Raw genomic sequence first — 17827 nt, forward strand, 5'->3', positions numbered from 1 at the left:
GTACAAAACTGATCAGATGTGGCAGGAGAAAATTTTTTTTTCTAGGCAAAGTGGTGAAAAAGGGTTCTTTAAGATGACTGTAAACCTCTCTTTCATGAATAATTCATGTCCTTTCAAGAATTTTCACATAATTTCAGGCTATTACAACCCAAGAAAATTTGGAGACCTAGTTCAGTCTCCTTACAATACAGATGAAGAAACTGAAACTCAGAGATATTAAGCAGTTTTCCCAAGTTCATTTGTTTGTTGCACTGAGACTAGGATCAAAATCTCCAGAGTAGGAGACAAGTAAATCTTCCGCAGTACTTCAGCAATGCCGTTTGATCTTTTGTACACTTATATATGAAATCCACAAAACTAGCTTGGGTGTATTATTTATTTTACTGCATTCTAAATGGATCAAGAGAGACACATAATAAATAGTGAACAGTGTAATCTGTCTAACTGGACTGGTACATTGGCCCACTACTGAACTGAAAGAAATAGGAATGATGCCAGTCCCAAGCAGATATAGAAGCTGTACAGAAATATTTTCTGATGGATAGTCAATGAACTTGCATATAGAAATGGAGAATTAACTACATAGTTATATTGTTGTCGTTAGGTACCATCCAGTCAATTCTGACTCATAGCGACACTATACGGCAGTGCAGAACTACACCATTTGGTTTTATCGGCTGTAATCTTTATGGATGCAGATTTCCAGGTCTTTTTTTCCTGCAGAGCTGCTGGGTGGGTTCAAATCACCAGCCTTTCTGTTAGCAGTCAAGTGCTTAACCATTGTACCACCAGATATTCTCACCATGTAGTCATGGTATTGATTAATCAAGATAATTATTTATACTGAAAGAATAGTTTTTGATTGTGTTATTTATACGATTGAACTTTATTGTTATTTACAAGCACACTCAGAAATTCATTGACATAAAGCAAGTGGTGTGCTAAAAGCAGCTTATAGACATTTGGATGCATTAAAGATTACACACAAAATCAGCATGAAGAGCTGAAAAATAAGGGATTTTTGAGTCTAAATATCATGGTTCTTCTTTTATTCCCTTATGCTTTCTTTCAAAGCAAATTCAAATTCATTTTCACCATCCCCATCCTTTGTTGTTGTTGTTAGTCGAGTTGGTTCCAACTCATAGCGACCCTATGCACAACTAAACGAAACACTGCCGCGTCCTGTGCCATCCTTAAAATCATTGATATGCTTGAGCTCATTGTTGCAGCCACTGTGACAATCCACCTCGTTGAGGGTCTTCCTCTTTTCCACTGACCCTGTACTCTGCCAAGCATGATGTCCTTCTCCAGGGACTGATCCCTCCTGACAATATGTCCAAAGTATGTAAGACACAGTCTCGCCATCCTTGCCTCTAAGGAGCATTCTGGTTGTACTTCTTCTAAGATAGATTTGTTCGTTCTTTTAGCAGTCCACGGTATATTCAATATTCTTTGCCAACACCACAGTTCAAAGGCATTAATTCTTCTTCGGTCTTCCTTATTCATTGTCCAGCTTTCACATGCATATGATGCCATTGAAAATACCATGGCTTGGGTCACCCTCAAGGTGACACCTTTGCTCTTCAACACTTTGAAGAGGTCCTTTGCAGCAGATTTGCCCAATGCAATGTGTCTTTTGATTTCTTGACTGCTGCTTCCATGGCTGTTGATTGTGGATCCAAGTAAAGTGAAATCCTTGACAACTTCAATCTTTTCTCCATTTATCATGGTCATTTGTCCATTTGTGAGGATTTTTGTTTTCTTTATGTTGAGGTGCAATCCATACTGAAGGCTTTGGTCTTTGATCTTCATTAGTAAGTGCTTCAAGTCCTCTTCACTTTCAGCAAGCAAGGTTGTGTCATCTGCACAACGCAGGTTGTTAATGAGTCTTCTCCAATCTTGTTGCCCCGTTCTTCTTCATGTAGTCCAGGTTCTCAGATTATTTCCTCAGCATACAAATTGAATAGGTATGGTGAAAGAATACAACCCTGACGCACACCTTCCCTGGCTTTAAATCAATCAGTATCCCGTTGTTCTGTCTGAACAATTGCCTCTTGATCTATGTAAAGGTTCCTCATGAGCACAATTAAGTGTTCTGGAATTCCCATTCTTCGCAGTGTTATCCATAGTTTGTTATGAACCACACATTCGAATGCCTTTGCTTAGTCAAAAAAACACAGGTAAACATCCTTCTGGTATTCTCTGCTTTCAGCCAGGATCCATCTGACATCAGCAATGATATCCCTGGTTCCATGTCCTTTTCTGAAGCCAGCCTGAATTTCTGGCAGTTCCCTATCAATATACTGCTGCAGTATATTGAATGATCTTCAGCAAAATTTTGCTTGTGTGTGATATTAATGATATTGTTCTATACTTTCCACATTCAGTTGGATGACCTTTCTTGGGAATAGGCATAAATATGGATCTCTTCCAGTCAGCTGGCCAGGAAGCTGTCTTCCATATTTCTTGACATAGACGAGTAAGCACCTGCAGCGCTGCATCTGTTTGTTGAAACAACTCAATTGATATTCCATCAATTCCTGGAGCCTCGTTTTTCACCAATGCCTTCAGAGCAGCTTGGACTTCTTCCTTCAGTACCATCGGTTCCTGATCATATGCCACCTCTTGAAATGGTTGAACGTCGACTAATTCTTTTTGGTATAATGACTCTGTGTATTCCTTCCATCTTCTTTTGATGCTTCCTGCATCATTTAATATTTTCACCACAGAATCCTTCACTATTGCAACTCGAGGCTTAAATTTTTTCTTCAGTTCTTTCAGCTTCAGAAACACCAAGCATGTTCTTCCCTTTTGGTTTTCCATCTCCAGGTCTTTGCACATGTCATTAAAATACTTCACTTTGTCTTCTCAAGACGCCCTTTGAAATCTTCTGTTCAGTTCTTTTACTTCATTAATCCTTCCTTTTGCTTTAGCCGCTCCATGTTTGAGAGCAAGTTTCTGAGTCTCCTCTGACATCCACCTTGGTCTTTTCTTTCTTTCCTGTCTTTTTAATGAACTCTTGCTTTCTTCATGTATGATGTAGTTGATGTCATTCCACAAGTCGTCCGGTCTTTGGTCACCAGTGTTCAACGTGTCAACTCTATTCTTCAGATGGTCTCTAAATTCAGGTGGGATATACTCAAGGTCATATTTTGGCTCTCATGGACTTGCTCTGATTTTCTTCAGTTTCAGCTTGAACTTGCGTATGAGCAATTGATGGTCTGTTCCACAGTCAGCACCTGGCCTTGTTCAGACTGATGATATTGAGCTTTTCCATTGTCTCTTTCCACAGATGTAGTCAATTTGATTTCTGTGTGTCCCATCTGGTGAGGTCCATGTGTATATTTGCCGTTTATGTTGGTGAAAGAAGGTATTTGCAATGAAGAAGTCATGAGTCTTCCAAAATTCTATCATTCCATCTCCGGCACTGTTTCTATCACCAAGGCCATATTTTCCAACTAGTGATCCTTCTTTGTTTCCAACTTTTGCATTAAAATCACCAGTAATTATCAATGCATCTAGATTGCATGTTCAGTCAGTTTCAGTTCACTAATGCCTAGGATATCGATGTTTATGTGTTCCATTTCATTTTTGACGATTTCCAATTTTTCTAGATTCACACTTTGTACATTCCAGGTTCTGATTATTAATGGATGTTTGCAGCTGTTTCTTCTCATTTTGAGTCATGCCATATCAGCGAATGAAGGTCCTGAAAGCTTTACTCCATCTATGTCATTAAGGTCGACTTTTCTACTTTGAGGAGGCAGCTCTTCCCCAGTCATCTTTTGAGTGCCTTCCAACCTGGGGGGCTCATCTTCTAGCACTATATCAGACAATGTTCCACTGCTATTCGCAAGGTTTTCACTGGCTATTGCTTTTCAGAAGTAGACTGCCGGGTCCTTCTTTCTGGTCTATCTTAGTCTGGAAGCTCAGCTGAAACCTGTCCTCCATGGGTGACCCTGCTGGTATCTGAATACTGGTGGCATAGCTTCAGCATCACAGCAGCACGCAAGCCCCCACAGTACGACAAACTGACACACACGCGGGGGACCCTATAAGGTAGGTGCTGCTATTACCTCTGCTTTATAATAGCTGTTTTAATTTCCTCTACCTCTGTGGCTTCAATTTCTGCCTTAAAGTCAATAACTCCCATACTTGTTTTTCAAATTTTTAAATGCTCTATTAACTTCAGATCTATATATACAGCTGCTTACTGGATATCTCCTTCTGGGTATCACACAGGTTTTTAAAAAAATTCAACATGTCCCAAACAGAATTCTCCCTCTTTCACTATCCAAATTTGCTCTTCCTTTTTTCTGTAATTCCTGTCTTAGTGATGTAATTGTCTAGCATTTACCCAAATCAGAAAGTTCAAAGCCTTTCTTGTCTTTTCTCTCTTTTTCACTCTCCTTTGTAATGTCTCTCAAATCTGCTCTGTGGTTCTCAGCTGCTACTTAGTTCAGGCCCACGCCATTTTTCAAATGGACTATTGCAGTGTACTACCATCCATCTAATATTCTTGCTCACACTTTCAGAATTATCCTAGTATCACATAAATCTGATCAGATGACTCCTTTTCTTAAGAAAATTCTATGGGTGGTAGGAACAAGTCCGTACTACCTACCCCGGTTCACGACACTGACAACAATTTAAACCAAACCATCCTTTTCAACCTTGTCACCCTGTGTAATTCCCTTCTAATATTATGTTCAATTACTCACTCTTCTCTATAACTAACCTCCATAATCATGAACATGGTACTCTTCCTTCCTGGAATCACATTTTCCCTCTTCTACACTCATGAAATTCCTATGCATATTTCAAGTTAGAATTTAATTCGTTTGTGAGGTTTTCCTTACTTTTTCGGAAAGAATTCATCTCTCTCTCCTTTGGGCTAATACAGCACTTTGTACTTACTTTGATTACAGTATAGAGGACATATTGTGTGGTAATCTCCAGCTTAAGTTGCTCCCTCTAAATTGTGTGTTTCTAAGAGGCAGTCCCTACGTTTTGTTTTTCAATATCTTTGATTCAGTGCATACAATTCCCCTGGACATATATTTTTGCTCAATAAATGCATGGAAAAGATACACCACAATCCATTACTTAATTATCCAGTCGAATGTGAGTGTTTTAACAGTTGCATCATATCATTCCCCCTATTTACAATGCTAGTAAAGAAGGGCTTTAGTATGAATTTATACAATAAAAAACACAGTGGTTGGAAGCAAACATTTTTGTGAAACTTTTTTTTCCAAGGAAACTGATTTGGAAGCTAAGGCACTGTCTGCAAGTATTTCTTCTTTTCCTGCAAACAATAATTTTACATCATGTGGGTTGGCAAGTCCTTGTCAAATTTTTATTTAAGCTCCTGATGAAATCCTCTGATGCCAATTCAGAGTTGCTATTTTTAAATGAATATTTTCCTTGAACTCGTTTTAATTCCTTGGGTAATTTCTGCTTGATATTAACAGTTGAATAGTTGTGCCTGTGCATCAGGGTTCAGGGAAATAGCAACCATCTGCCAAGAACCACAGACCTTAGCCTTGGTCTCTGTTATTCTGACAGCACTGCCTTCTCTAATGGAAGTATCAGTATCTGGTGAGCACACGGCTGGCACTCGGTAGTGGAAATATTAACATTGTATGGCACACATCAGGCAAATTAAATCTAAGCATGTCTCCCGCTAAAAATAACTAAGAGGAGGAGGTGAACCTTCAGACAGAAGCAAGTACTCTCCAAGCTGGAAATGGAACACACCAGTTCTCAAGAGGTTAAAGCATCCAAAAGATAGACTCTTCAAAGGAGGGGAAAAGAAAAAAAAATAGATCTCAGAAAACCTCACTCTGATAACTCACTTAACAAGCACATGCTGTTTGTGCTCAGAAAGTCAGCTTTTGAATTTAGAAGAGTTGAAAGGTTCATTTTTGAAAACAGCTTGTCCTGAAGTTTTTTTTTTTTTCTTTTTAACAGTTCAGTTAAACTACGTGTGGGAGTCATAGAATGAGTACAACGAAAACACTCCAACTTTTTCAGTGACCTTATTTGGTACATGATAAGGAACTGTCCAGTGTGCAGGAATATCAAGATTCTACCAAATTGCCTGAACGATGATTAATAAACTGCACTCTACTTTGAAACCAGTCCCCATAATCTCTAAGTATCAGGAAAAAATAAATTACATTGTGAAGTAGAAACATCTGAAAACAATAAGATAGTTTAATACTGCTATTTGAAAAATAAGATAGTTTAATACTGCTATTTATAAAATTGTTTAAAGATTGTTAAATATATAAATAGTCTAGATACTTTATGTAGGAAGGCTACAAAACATAGTAGTTAATACTGAAAGCTAAGATCTCAATACTGCCGAATTTAGCTCCTCAGTTTACAAATGTCGGGGGCAACTTAACCTCTTTAAGTCTCTGTTTCCTCATCCGTAAAACTGGGGTAACAGTGGTATTTACTTCACAGGATTACTGTGGATAGGAAAATGAGATAGTACTAACAGGCACTAAATATTAACTTCATCTGAACAATTAAAACATTAAGTCAAATAATTTTCAGGTTTTTTTTTTTTATTTAGGTAGAGACGGTTCAGTATAAGCAGAATTGTGCTTATTTTGTTTTTTTATCAGGGATCAGAGAATATTAAAGTTCATCTAGCTAACCACCTTATTTTATAGGCGAGCAAACTACTAAACATTGTAATCATTCTGATTAAGATTTTTTTCCTAAGAAATATTCTATTCACTTTACAAAAAATATTAGCTGAAACACTTAAATGTCTTCAGATAAAGTATGGGCCAACATATGTCTTAAGAAAACAAGTTACAAAATAAATAAATAAGTAACTCCATCCCATTAGCAGTCACTCCCCATTTCTCCCAGCCCTGTAGGCAAACCCTAGCCTTAAAAAAAAAAACCCAATAATCTACTCTCTGTGTCTACAAAGTTGCCAATTTTGGAAATTTCATATGAGTGGAATCATGTAACATATGGTCTTTTGTGATTTGCTTCTTTCACTTAGCATAATGTTTTCAAGGTTCATCCATGTTATAGCATGTACCAGTATTCATTCATTTTTATTGTTAAATATTTATAGTGTATGGATATACTACTTTTATTTATCCCCTCATTAACTGATGGACATTTGAGCTTTTTCCACTTTTGGTTATTATGAATAAAGCTGCTATGTACAAGTTTTTGTGTGGATACCTGTTTTTTATTTCTTTTGGGTTTTTTTTTTTTTATATATACCTAAGAGTGGAATTACTGGATCTTAAGCTAACTCTTTGGTTAGCATTGAGGAAGTGCCAGACTATTTTTCAAAGCAACTGCACTATTTTGCATTCCCACCAGCAATGTATGAGGCTTAAAGTTTCTCCAAATTGTCATCAACATTTGTTATACTGTCTTTTAAATGTAGCCCTTCTAGTAGATATGAGGAGCCCCTGGGGCACAGTGGTTAAGAATTGAGGCTACTAACCTAAAGGTCTGCAGTTTGAATCCACCAGCAGCTACTTAGAAACCCTATGAGGTAGTTTTACTCTGTCCTATAGGGTCGTTATGAATCGGAATCGACTCGACAGCAATGGGATTTTTTTTTTTTGGCTTAGTGGTTATAAAGTGATATCTCATTGTGGCTTCATTTGCATATCCCTTACGGATAATGTTGAGCTTATTGGTCATTTCTCTATATTCTGTGAAAAAAATCAATTCAGGTCCTTTGCCCAATTTTAAATTGGCTTATTTATCTTTTTATTGTTGTGTTCGAAGTGCTCTTTATGTATTCTGGATATAATTTCCTTATCAGATATATAATTTTGCAAGTATTTTTCCTATTCTGTGAGCTGTTACCTTCACATTTTGAACCAAATCTTTATCAGCTAATGAATTCAATGATGAAAAAATAATAACTATACCAATATGCTAAGTCTTATTTCAGCAAAAAAACAGAATTTAGAAAAATACTTTTGGAAGATTTTGGCTATCCGTGTATATCTAAATCAGGAATACCAGTTAGGACTAAGGTGGAGATGAGAACTTGTCTGTTTCAGCAGAATGATTAGCTGTGACTTATCTTAATCAATCATTAACTGATTTTCTTACCATATCATTAATTCATTCAACTGTGCAAAGTGATGTGGGCAACAAATAAAATATAATCCTTTGTTATGGATTGAATTGTGTCCGCCTAAAATATGTGTTGAAGTCCTAATCCCTGTACTTATAAATTTGACCCTAGTTTGAAATAGAGGTTTTCTTTTGTTATGGTAATGAGGTCATACTAGATGGAGTGGGTTTTAAACCTAATCACTTCTAAGTGGTATCTTACATAAAGACCAGAACAGATATAGACACACACACACAAAGGGAAGAGAGGCAGCAGAGACAGACGCATCTGTAAGCCCAGGATGCTAAGGACAGCTTGCAGTTACTAGAAGCTGAAAGAAAAAAAGGACCTTCTCTTAAAGCTGACACCCTGAACTTGGACTTCTAGCCTCCTTAACTGTGAGGAAATAGATGACTGTCTTTAAAGCCATCCACTTATGGTATTTTTTGCTTGTAGCACTAGCAAACTAAGACAGTCCTCCAGTAACGTACAATTTAAATATTAAAACAAGTCATGTTTTAGAAAACGATTGATTCAATATTGAGTAAATACCATGCCCAAGTATTAAACCCTTGAGATACAGAGACATTAAGATGAGCTGTCTGAACTTAAGGAGTTCTCAGTAGAACTGTGGGTGAAAGTGCATATGTTCTACACATTATGTGTAACACACTGCAATAACATGTCCTTTATAAAGTAACAGAGCACCGTACTAGTAGAAGTGAACAACTCTACACTGCAAAGTTTGGGAAGGTTCCACTTTGTGTGCACCACAAAGCTTTATAAAAGGAAAAATCTCCAAGCTCAAATGATGGCAAATTACGTATTTTAAAGAAGAAGTGGGCATCTGGGCACACATTAATTAATGCAAGACTCCATAAAACCAAGCAAAACCTTCAATGTGAGAGGGAGGGATAAAAAAATGAGGGATTCTAAATGATTAATAAGTTTTCAGCTTAGATGATTGAGAGGAAGCTCTTACAAGTAACAGGAAAAACCTCCCTCTTTGCTACACCATGAGTTTTATACAGGACATTAATTTTTAAACGAACTTAAACAAATCAAGTTGAATAGCTTCTTTGTGTTATCCCACCTTTTTCCTTCCCCCAGGACCTGGAGAGAGGATTCAGGGTAGAGCTGGTTCCACAGTTCTGCCCTGACTCTAGAAAATGCTGACTTTCTTCATGGCATCAACCAGCTGATGCTATCGAGACAGACTTAAAATATCTTTTCTTGGATTTGAGTATAAAAGGGAAGCCAAGGAAGAGGTGCTTCTCCAGAGCCAGAGCCAGATACCACACTTCTTCCCAGATGTGTCTCCTTAACAAGAAGATATCATTATCCCCCTCTGTATTTTATTAGAAACCCTGGTGGCATAGTGGTTAAGTGCTATGGCTACTAACCAAAGGGTCGGCAGTTGGAACCCACCAGGTGTTCTTTGGAAACTCTTTGGGGGCAGTTCTATTCTATCTTATAGGGTTGCTATGAGTTGGAATCGACTCGACGGCACTGGGTTTGGTTTGGTTTGTATTTTATTGAGGGAGGAGCTGGATGGAGAAAATATGAGTAATGGATTAAAAAAAATTCTTTCCATCATCATTGTGACATTAATTGTGCCTCTACTATAAGGAAAACATTTTTCTATACTTTGCATGTTTCAATAATAAAATATACGGCCTCATATTTCAAGGAGTTTTTTTTTTTTTGAGAGAGACAGAAATAGGGAATTTTTCCCAATTATTATTTTTTTGTTATTGTATTTCTGTAAGAACAACTACATTATTTAAGAAACTATGACCATTATTTCTGCTTTAAGTTCAGTACGGAAGGCACCAATATAGCTTAGAATTGTCTAAAATTAATATCCATAGCTTAAATTTATCTAAAATTAATATCAGAGCTACTGAAATCAGAAACAAACAGAATAGCTACTGAACTAATTATATAGTCATTTATTTTTTCTCTTCAAACAGATTCTTCTCAGCCAGTGATATCACGCTTGTTTTGAAGTTCTTACCTGGAAGTCAAAAGCCCAAGTGCCTCCAAAGGGTGAGAAAATTTCCATGCTCTCAAAATGGTGTGCATTTCTGAAACAGTTCGTTCGTCCCATCCAGGGGCACTACCCAGGACCAAAGGAAGGGAGCAGTTTTCGTTATTGCAGTAGGAACGATAAAACCATAAGTATCTTCTCTTTTCCTCAGAGAGTCTGAAAAACCAGATTGGAAACTGTAATTTACTCAAGTTCGCTGCACTAACAAATGTTGTTGTAAACACACAGCACAAAACCTTACTCTAGCTCTTTGAGTTTTATCTTATTTTATTTTGGAAAACAAGTCCTTTATCTTCTGGGGACAGTTTGATAGGTTATTTCATCAACTTGTTTCCCAGTAACTACAGTCTTTTATTAAAAAAAAAAAAAAAATCCTTTAGTTCAGGTAATTCACGTTTATTTTTTGTCCCTCTTATTCTTGTCACTTTTTTAAAAAAATGTCATTTTGGTTGGTAAAATCTGTCTCCTTCAGGGCATACCAAGTTACCTGAATCCTGCAGCATGTACTATTTAGAACAGAGATAATCAATCGTTTACCCTCTTACTTTCTTTATAAATTAACTCAGACTCCAGCGGGCCTGTGAAAAAAAGGCGTATTTTAAAGATGATATTCCTTTATCTCAAAGCAAGTTTCATCAAACTTCAGAAAGCTCTTTGCTCTAAAGTTCAAAACAAAGAACTCTATTCATCGCTGGATTCTGGCTTTAAACAATCAGAGTTCACTGAAAGTTTGGGGTTAAAATGCCAGTGACTAGGACTTCCTTAAATGCTCCAGTATTTCCCCCTGCAGAGTGGTCCCAAACAGAAGACCTGTATCTAGTAATAGGGCCATTCACTGGCTGACAGTTTGTCTGCTTTGCTGACACTCCAGCGGCAGCATTCAGAAGCACAGTTCAGTTGGAGGGCAGCACTTCTTACATGACAATGACAGCTTTCCAACACTGTCACCTCCAACCTGGCTTTCTGTTGCTCAGCTTCAATCAGCTAAAATGCCAAGAAAGTTCATGAGAAATACCCAACAGTGTGTTCTGAAGCTACCTTTGTCTGTAAAATGAAAGGAGGATTATAGTTGAATTTTAAGGTACATTCAGGTTCTTTTCCTGTGTTTTGTCATTGCTCCCAGCAGAAAGCTCTCACAAGACACAATTCTATAACAAAATTACTAAAACAAATTTTGTCCTGATTAAATTCCCTTTTTCCCAATATTGAACAATTTTTTTTTCTTTTAATCATTTTATGCAATATAATTTACACAGAAAGAAAGGCACAGATACACTTCAATAAATTTTGACAAATGCATAGACGTGGTAAAAAAAAACAAAAAACAAAAAAAAAAACCCACTCTACTCCTATCAAGATAGAAAATTGTTTTCTCACGCCTCTTCCTAGGCAATCCTCACCTTCAGCCCCCTAGAGGCAAACACAGGTATGAATTCTTTCACTCTACCTTAATATTACCTATTTGAGAACTTCATATAAATGAAACCAGAGTGTATACTTTTGTCTTTTTTGGTCTAGCTTCTTTCACTCAGTATAATGTTTTTGAAGTTATCCATGTTGTTGAGTGTGTCAGTAGTTCATTCCTTTCTCTTAATAAGTATTATTCCTTTGTATGAATATAAAATAATTTGTTCATCCTTTCTCCTATTTGATGGACATTTGGGTTGTTCCCTGTTTTAGCATATAATGAATAAGTCTACTGTGAATATTTGTGTGTAAGTTTTTGTGTGGATGTATTTTCCATTTCTCCTTTAAGCACCTAGGAGGGGCATGACTAGATTGTATGTCAGGTGTTTGTTTATCTTTTGAAGAAATTGTCAAACTTCTCTAAAATTGTTGTAGAATTTTATATTCTTACCAGCAGAAAATAAGAGTTTCAGTTACACCACATTCTTGCCAACACTTGATTTTGTCTGTGTAATTTTTATGTGCTTATTGGCCCATATCTTCCTTTTCAGAAATGTCTGTTCAAGTCATTTGACCACTTTTTTGTTGCATTATTTGAAAGTTTGTATTCATTTGTAGGTTTTTTTTTAATTCATTTGTAGGATTTCTTTATGTATTCTGGATACAAAAATTTTGTCATACAGATATTTTGCTCATAGTTTCTCTAAGAATATGACTTGCCTATTTGTTTCCTTAGTAGTTCCTTTTGATGAAGAGTTTTAAATTTTGAGTAAGTCCAATTTATAAAATTTTTATAGCTAATATGCTTTCTGTTTTTTTTCTAAGATAGCTTTCCCTACCATAACATCTGTCCTTCTAAGTTTTCTTGTAAAAGGTATATACATATAGTTTTAGATTTCACAATCTGGGATGATGATTTATCCTTAATTAACTTTTTTTGTATGGCATGAAGTAAACCTTACATTTCTTTCTTTTTTTCCCCATGAGTTTATCCATTTGCTGAAAAGACTTTTTCTCATTTATAGTTTTGACAATTTTGTAAAAAATACATCGAACATATATAAATGCAGGTCTATTTCTGGGCTCTTTTTTCTCTCAATGCTATTTCATTGATTTCTTTGCCTATCCTTATCTTGATTACTAAAACTTTATTCTGATTCACAAAATCAGATTTGTAAATCCACAAACTTTGTTAATCTTCTTTCAAGAGTATGAAGTTACTGTAACTTTACTGTAAGTTACAGTATTGAAATCAGACTTGTAAATTCCCCAACTATGTTGCTCTTTTTCAAGACTGTTTTTGTTACTTTCGTCAAATATCCATGTTTCTGTGTGAATATTAGAAAGGTTAGCGGTTTGAACCCACCCAGAGGTGCCTCGAAGATGGGCCTGACTATCTACTTCTGAAAGGTCAAAGCCTTGAAAACCCTATGTGCCTACATGGGGTCAGGATGAATTGGAATCGACTTGACAGCAATGAACAACGATGTAGTGTAGATATACTCATAGTTAACTAACTCCATTGTGTTAACTGAACATTTCCATTTTGCCGTAATTTTGAAATAAAATTTTATTGGTTACAGAATTCTCAGTTGACAAAATTTTTTTTTTTTCCTCTCAGTATATAAAAATATTATTCAACTGTCTTTTGACCTGCATTGTTTCTGACTGGAAATTAGCAGTTAATCTTATTGTAGGTTCTTTCTGTGTAATTTACATTTTTGCTCTAATGTTTTTAAGATTATTATCTTTATTTCTAGTTTTCAGCAATTTGGCTATGATTTGCCTGGGGCTGTTTTTGTGTGTGTTTATTTGTGTGTTTGCTTCAAAGTTGCTAAGTTTCTTAATACCTGTGGGCTGATTTTTCCTTAATAAAATTTGTAAAATTATGGTTATTCTTTCCTTCTTCTCTCTCTCTCTGCCCTATAATTCTCCTCTCCTTCTGTGTGCCTAATGTACACATGCTGTATTGCATGACAACATAGCATGGGCCACAAAGCTCTATTCATTAGCTTTATTCATTATTTTCAAGATTTTTTTTCTTCATCTGCTTCAACATGATAATTTCTATTACTGTCTTCAAGCTCACTGTTCTTTTCTTCTGCATTATGCAATCTATTAGTTTGTCCATATATATGTACATTTTAGATATCGTATTTTTCAGTTCCTTAAATATCTTCATGGTGTTGATGTTGTTAGGTGCCATAGAATCTATTCTGACTTGTAGTGACCCTATGTACAACAGAAAGAAACACTGCCCAGTTCTGCACCATTCTCACAATTGTTGCTATGTTTCAGCCCATTATTGCAGCCACTGTGTCAATCCATCTCATTGAGGGGCTTCCTCTTTTTCACTGACCTACTTTACCAAGCATGTCCTTCTGGAGGAATCGGTCCCCCTTAATAACATGTTCAAAGCAAGTGAGATAAAGTATCATCATCCTTGCTTCTGAAGAGCATTCCAACTATACTTCATCCAAGACATATTTGTTTGTTCTTCTGGCAGTCCATGGTATATTAATATTGTTCGCCAATATTGTTCAAAGACATCAATTCTTTGGTCTTTCTTATTCATTCTCCAGCTTTTGTTTCCTAGCCAGGTGACTGGAAGAGATCCATATACATGCCCGTTCCAAAGAATGTGATCCAATAGAACACAGAAATCTTTATAATAGCTGTATTAAAATCTTAATGGCTAATCTGAACATTTTTGGGTCTGTCTCAGTTAACTGCTCTTCCCTTCTACCCAGTCACAGGCTATATTTTTACACTTCATCCCATGCATAGCAATTTTTTATTATATGCATTTTTTTATTATTTGGATATTGAATTTTTAATTTCTTTAAGGATCAGTTTAATTACTGAGGGAACAGCTGGATATTTTTGAGACTTGTTATTAAGATTTATTAGGCTGGGTCTAGTGTAGCTTTAATCTAAAGTTAGAGCAGCCTTGTTTATAATGTGCATCTAATATGCTCTCTTGAATACCTGGGTGTTCTCTGAGATTTCTCCATTCTGCCTGGTCAGAATTCCTGTCTCCCAGCACCGTGAAACCTCTGGAATCTACATATATTTCACAGTTCCCCAGTAGCTTTTCTCTTACAGGTTCCAGAAAGAAAGGGGCCCCCAATAGAGAAGTCTGAAGCTCCTATTCTGCACATCATTCTTCTTTTCACTATCATGCTTTAAAATTTCAGGTAATTCGACATCATTGAACTTTCATTTCTGTGTTTTTTAATCTACACAAGACCTGCATTCTCTTCATTGACTCACAGTTCCAGAGTCGTCGTGTGAAAAGTGCCTTCAGCTGAAAGGCACTTTAATCATGGCGCTCACTTCATGCACTGTCTGTCTGCTGTCCAGTTTCTGAAAACAGTTGTTTCATTTACATATATATATATATATATATACCCATACCAATACATATATATGTTTTCACATATATAAATATTTATATACATAAGGACATAAATATATAACATGTATGTTTTATATCCTCCACATGTCTGTCAGTTTGTCATACTGTGGGGGCTTGCGTGTTGCTGCGATGCTGGAAGCTATGCCACTGGTATTCAGATACCAGCAGGGTCTCCCATGGAGGACAGGTTTCAGCTGAGCTTCTAGACTAAGACAGACTAGGAAGAAGGACCCAGCAGTCTACTTCTGAAAAGTATCAGCAAGTGAAAACCTTATGAATAGCAGCGGAACATCGTCTGATATCGTGCCAGAAGATGAGCCCCCCCCAGGTTGGAAGGCACTCAAAAGATGACTGCGAAAGAGCTGCCTCCTCAAAGTAGAGTCTACTATAATGACGTGGACGGAGTAAAGCTTTTGGGACGTTCATTTGCTGATGTGGCATGACTCAAAATGAGAAGAAACAGCTGCAAACATCCATTAATAATTGGAACCTGGAATGTATGAAGTATGAGTCTAGGAAAATTGGAAATCATCAAAAACGACATGGAATGCATAAACATCGATATGTTAGGCATTAGTGAGCTGAAATGGACTGGCATTCGCCATTTTGAATCAGACAATCCTACAGTATACTATGCTGGGAATGACAACTTGAAGAGGAATGGTGTTCCATTCATCATCAAAAAGAATGTTTCAAGATCTATCCTGAAGTATAACACTGTCAGCGATAGGATAATATCCATACACCTACAAGGAAGACTGGTTAATACAACATGATTCAAATTTATGCACCAACCACTAGGGCCAAAGGTGAAGAAATAGAAGATTTTTATCAGCTGCTGCACTCTGAAATTGATCAAACATGCAATCGAGATGTATTGATAACTACTGGTGATCAGAACATGAAAGTTGGAAATGAAGAAGGATCAGTAGTTGGAAAATATGGCCTTGGTGATAGAAAAAATGCCAGAGATTGAATGATAGAATTTTCCAAGACCAACGACTTCTTCATTGCAAATACCTTTTTCCACCAACATAAATGGAGACTATACATATGGGCCTTGCCAGATGGAACACACAGAAATCAAATTGACTGCATCTGTGGAAAGAAATGATGGAAAAGCTCAATATCATCAGTTAGAACAAGGCCAGGGGCTGACTGTGGAACAGACCATCAATTGCTCATTTGCAAGTTTAAGCTGAAACTGAAGAAAATCAGAGCAAGTCCACAAGAGCCAAAATATGACCTCGAGTACATCCCACCTGAATTTAGAGACTATCTGAAGAATAAATTTGACACATTGAACACTAGTGACCGAAGACCAGATGAGTTGTGGAATGACATCAAGGACATCATCCATGAAGAAAGCAAGAGGTTATTGAAAAGAAAAGAAAGAAAGAAAAGACCAGAAAGAAAGAAAAGACCAAGATAGATGTCAGAGGAGACTTTGAAACTTGCTCTTGAACGTCGAGCAGCTAAAGCACAAGGAAGAATTGATGAAGTAAAAGAGCTGAACAGAAGATTTCAAAGGGCATCTCATGAAGACAAAGTATTTTAATGACATGTGCAAAGAGTTGGAGATGGAAAACCAAAAGGGAAGAACACGCTTGGCAGTTCTCAAGCTGAAAGAACTGAAAAAAAAATTTAAGCCTCGAGTTGCAATAGTGAAGGATTCTATGGGGAAAATATTAAACAACGCGGGAAGCATCAAAAGAAGATGGAAGGAATACACAGAGTCATTATACCAAAAAGAATTAGTCGATGTTCAACCATTTCAGGAGGTGGCATATGATCAGGAACCGATGGTACTGAAGGAAGAAGTCCAAGCTGCTCTGAAGGCACTGGCCAAAAACAAGGCTCCAGGAACTGATGGAATGTCATTTGAGATGTTTCAACAAACAGATGTAGCGCTAGAGGTGCTTACTCATTTACGCCAAGAAATACAGAATACAGCTTCCTGGACAGCTGACTGGAAGAGATCCATATTTATGCCTATTCCCAAGAAAGGTCGTCCAGCTGAATGTGGAAAGTATAGAACAATACCATTAATATCACAGGTAAGCAAAATTTTGCTGAAGATCATTCAAAAATGGCTGCAGCAGTATATCGACAGGAAACTGCCAGAAATTCAAGCCGGTTTCAGGAGAGGACGTGGAACCAGGGATATCATTGATGATGTCAGATGGATCCTGGCTGAAAGCAGAGAATACCAGAAGAATGTTTATCTGTGTTTTATTGACTATGCAAATGCATTCGACTGTATGGATCATAACAAACTATGGATAACATTGCAAAAAATGGGAATTCCAGAACACTTAATTGTGCTCATAAGGAACCTTTACATAGATCAAGAGGCAGTTGTTCAGGCAGAACAAGGGGATACTGATTGGTTTCAAGTCAGGAAAGGTGCGCATCAGGGTTGTATTCTTTCAGCATACCTATTCAATCTGTATGCTGAGGAAATAATCCAAGAAGCTGGACTATATGAAGAAGAACGGGGCATCAGGATTGGAGGAAGACTCATTAACAACCTGCATTATGCAGATGACACAACCTTGCTTACTGAAAATGAAGAGGACTTGAAGCACTTACTAATGAAGATCAAAGACCACAGCCTTCAGTATGGATTGCACCTCAACATAAAGAAAACAAAAATCCTCACAAATGGACAAATGAGCATGATAAACAGAGAAAAGATTGAAGTTGTCAAGGATTTCACTTTACTTGGATCCACAATCAACAGCCATGGAAGCAGCAGTCAAGAAATCAAAAGACACATTGCATTGGGTAAATCTGCTGCAAAGGAACTTCTTAAAGTGTTGAAGAGAAAAGGTGT

At 36.9% G+C, this 17827-nt stretch overlaps 1 protein-coding gene across 2 annotated transcripts in view; it reads right to left on the reverse strand.

The window, feature by feature from the left end:
- Positions 1–17827, reverse strand: part of PIK3C2G (phosphatidylinositol-4-phosphate 3-kinase catalytic subunit type 2 gamma) — a 389187-nt gene that overhangs the window by 242929 nt on the left and 128431 nt on the right. For both annotated transcript variants that reach the window (XM_064284537.1, XM_064284535.1), the window contains one exon: positions 10134–10322. In XM_064284537.1, coding sequence (XP_064140607.1) covers positions 10134–10322 — 189 coding nt within the window. The remainder of the gene's footprint in view (positions 1–10133; positions 10323–17827) is intronic.

Source organism: Loxodonta africana, chromosome 4 (assembly GCF_030014295.1).
Source record: "Loxodonta africana isolate mLoxAfr1 chromosome 4, mLoxAfr1.hap2, whole genome shotgun sequence".
Lineage (NCBI taxonomy): Eukaryota > Metazoa > Chordata > Mammalia > Proboscidea > Elephantidae > Loxodonta > Loxodonta africana.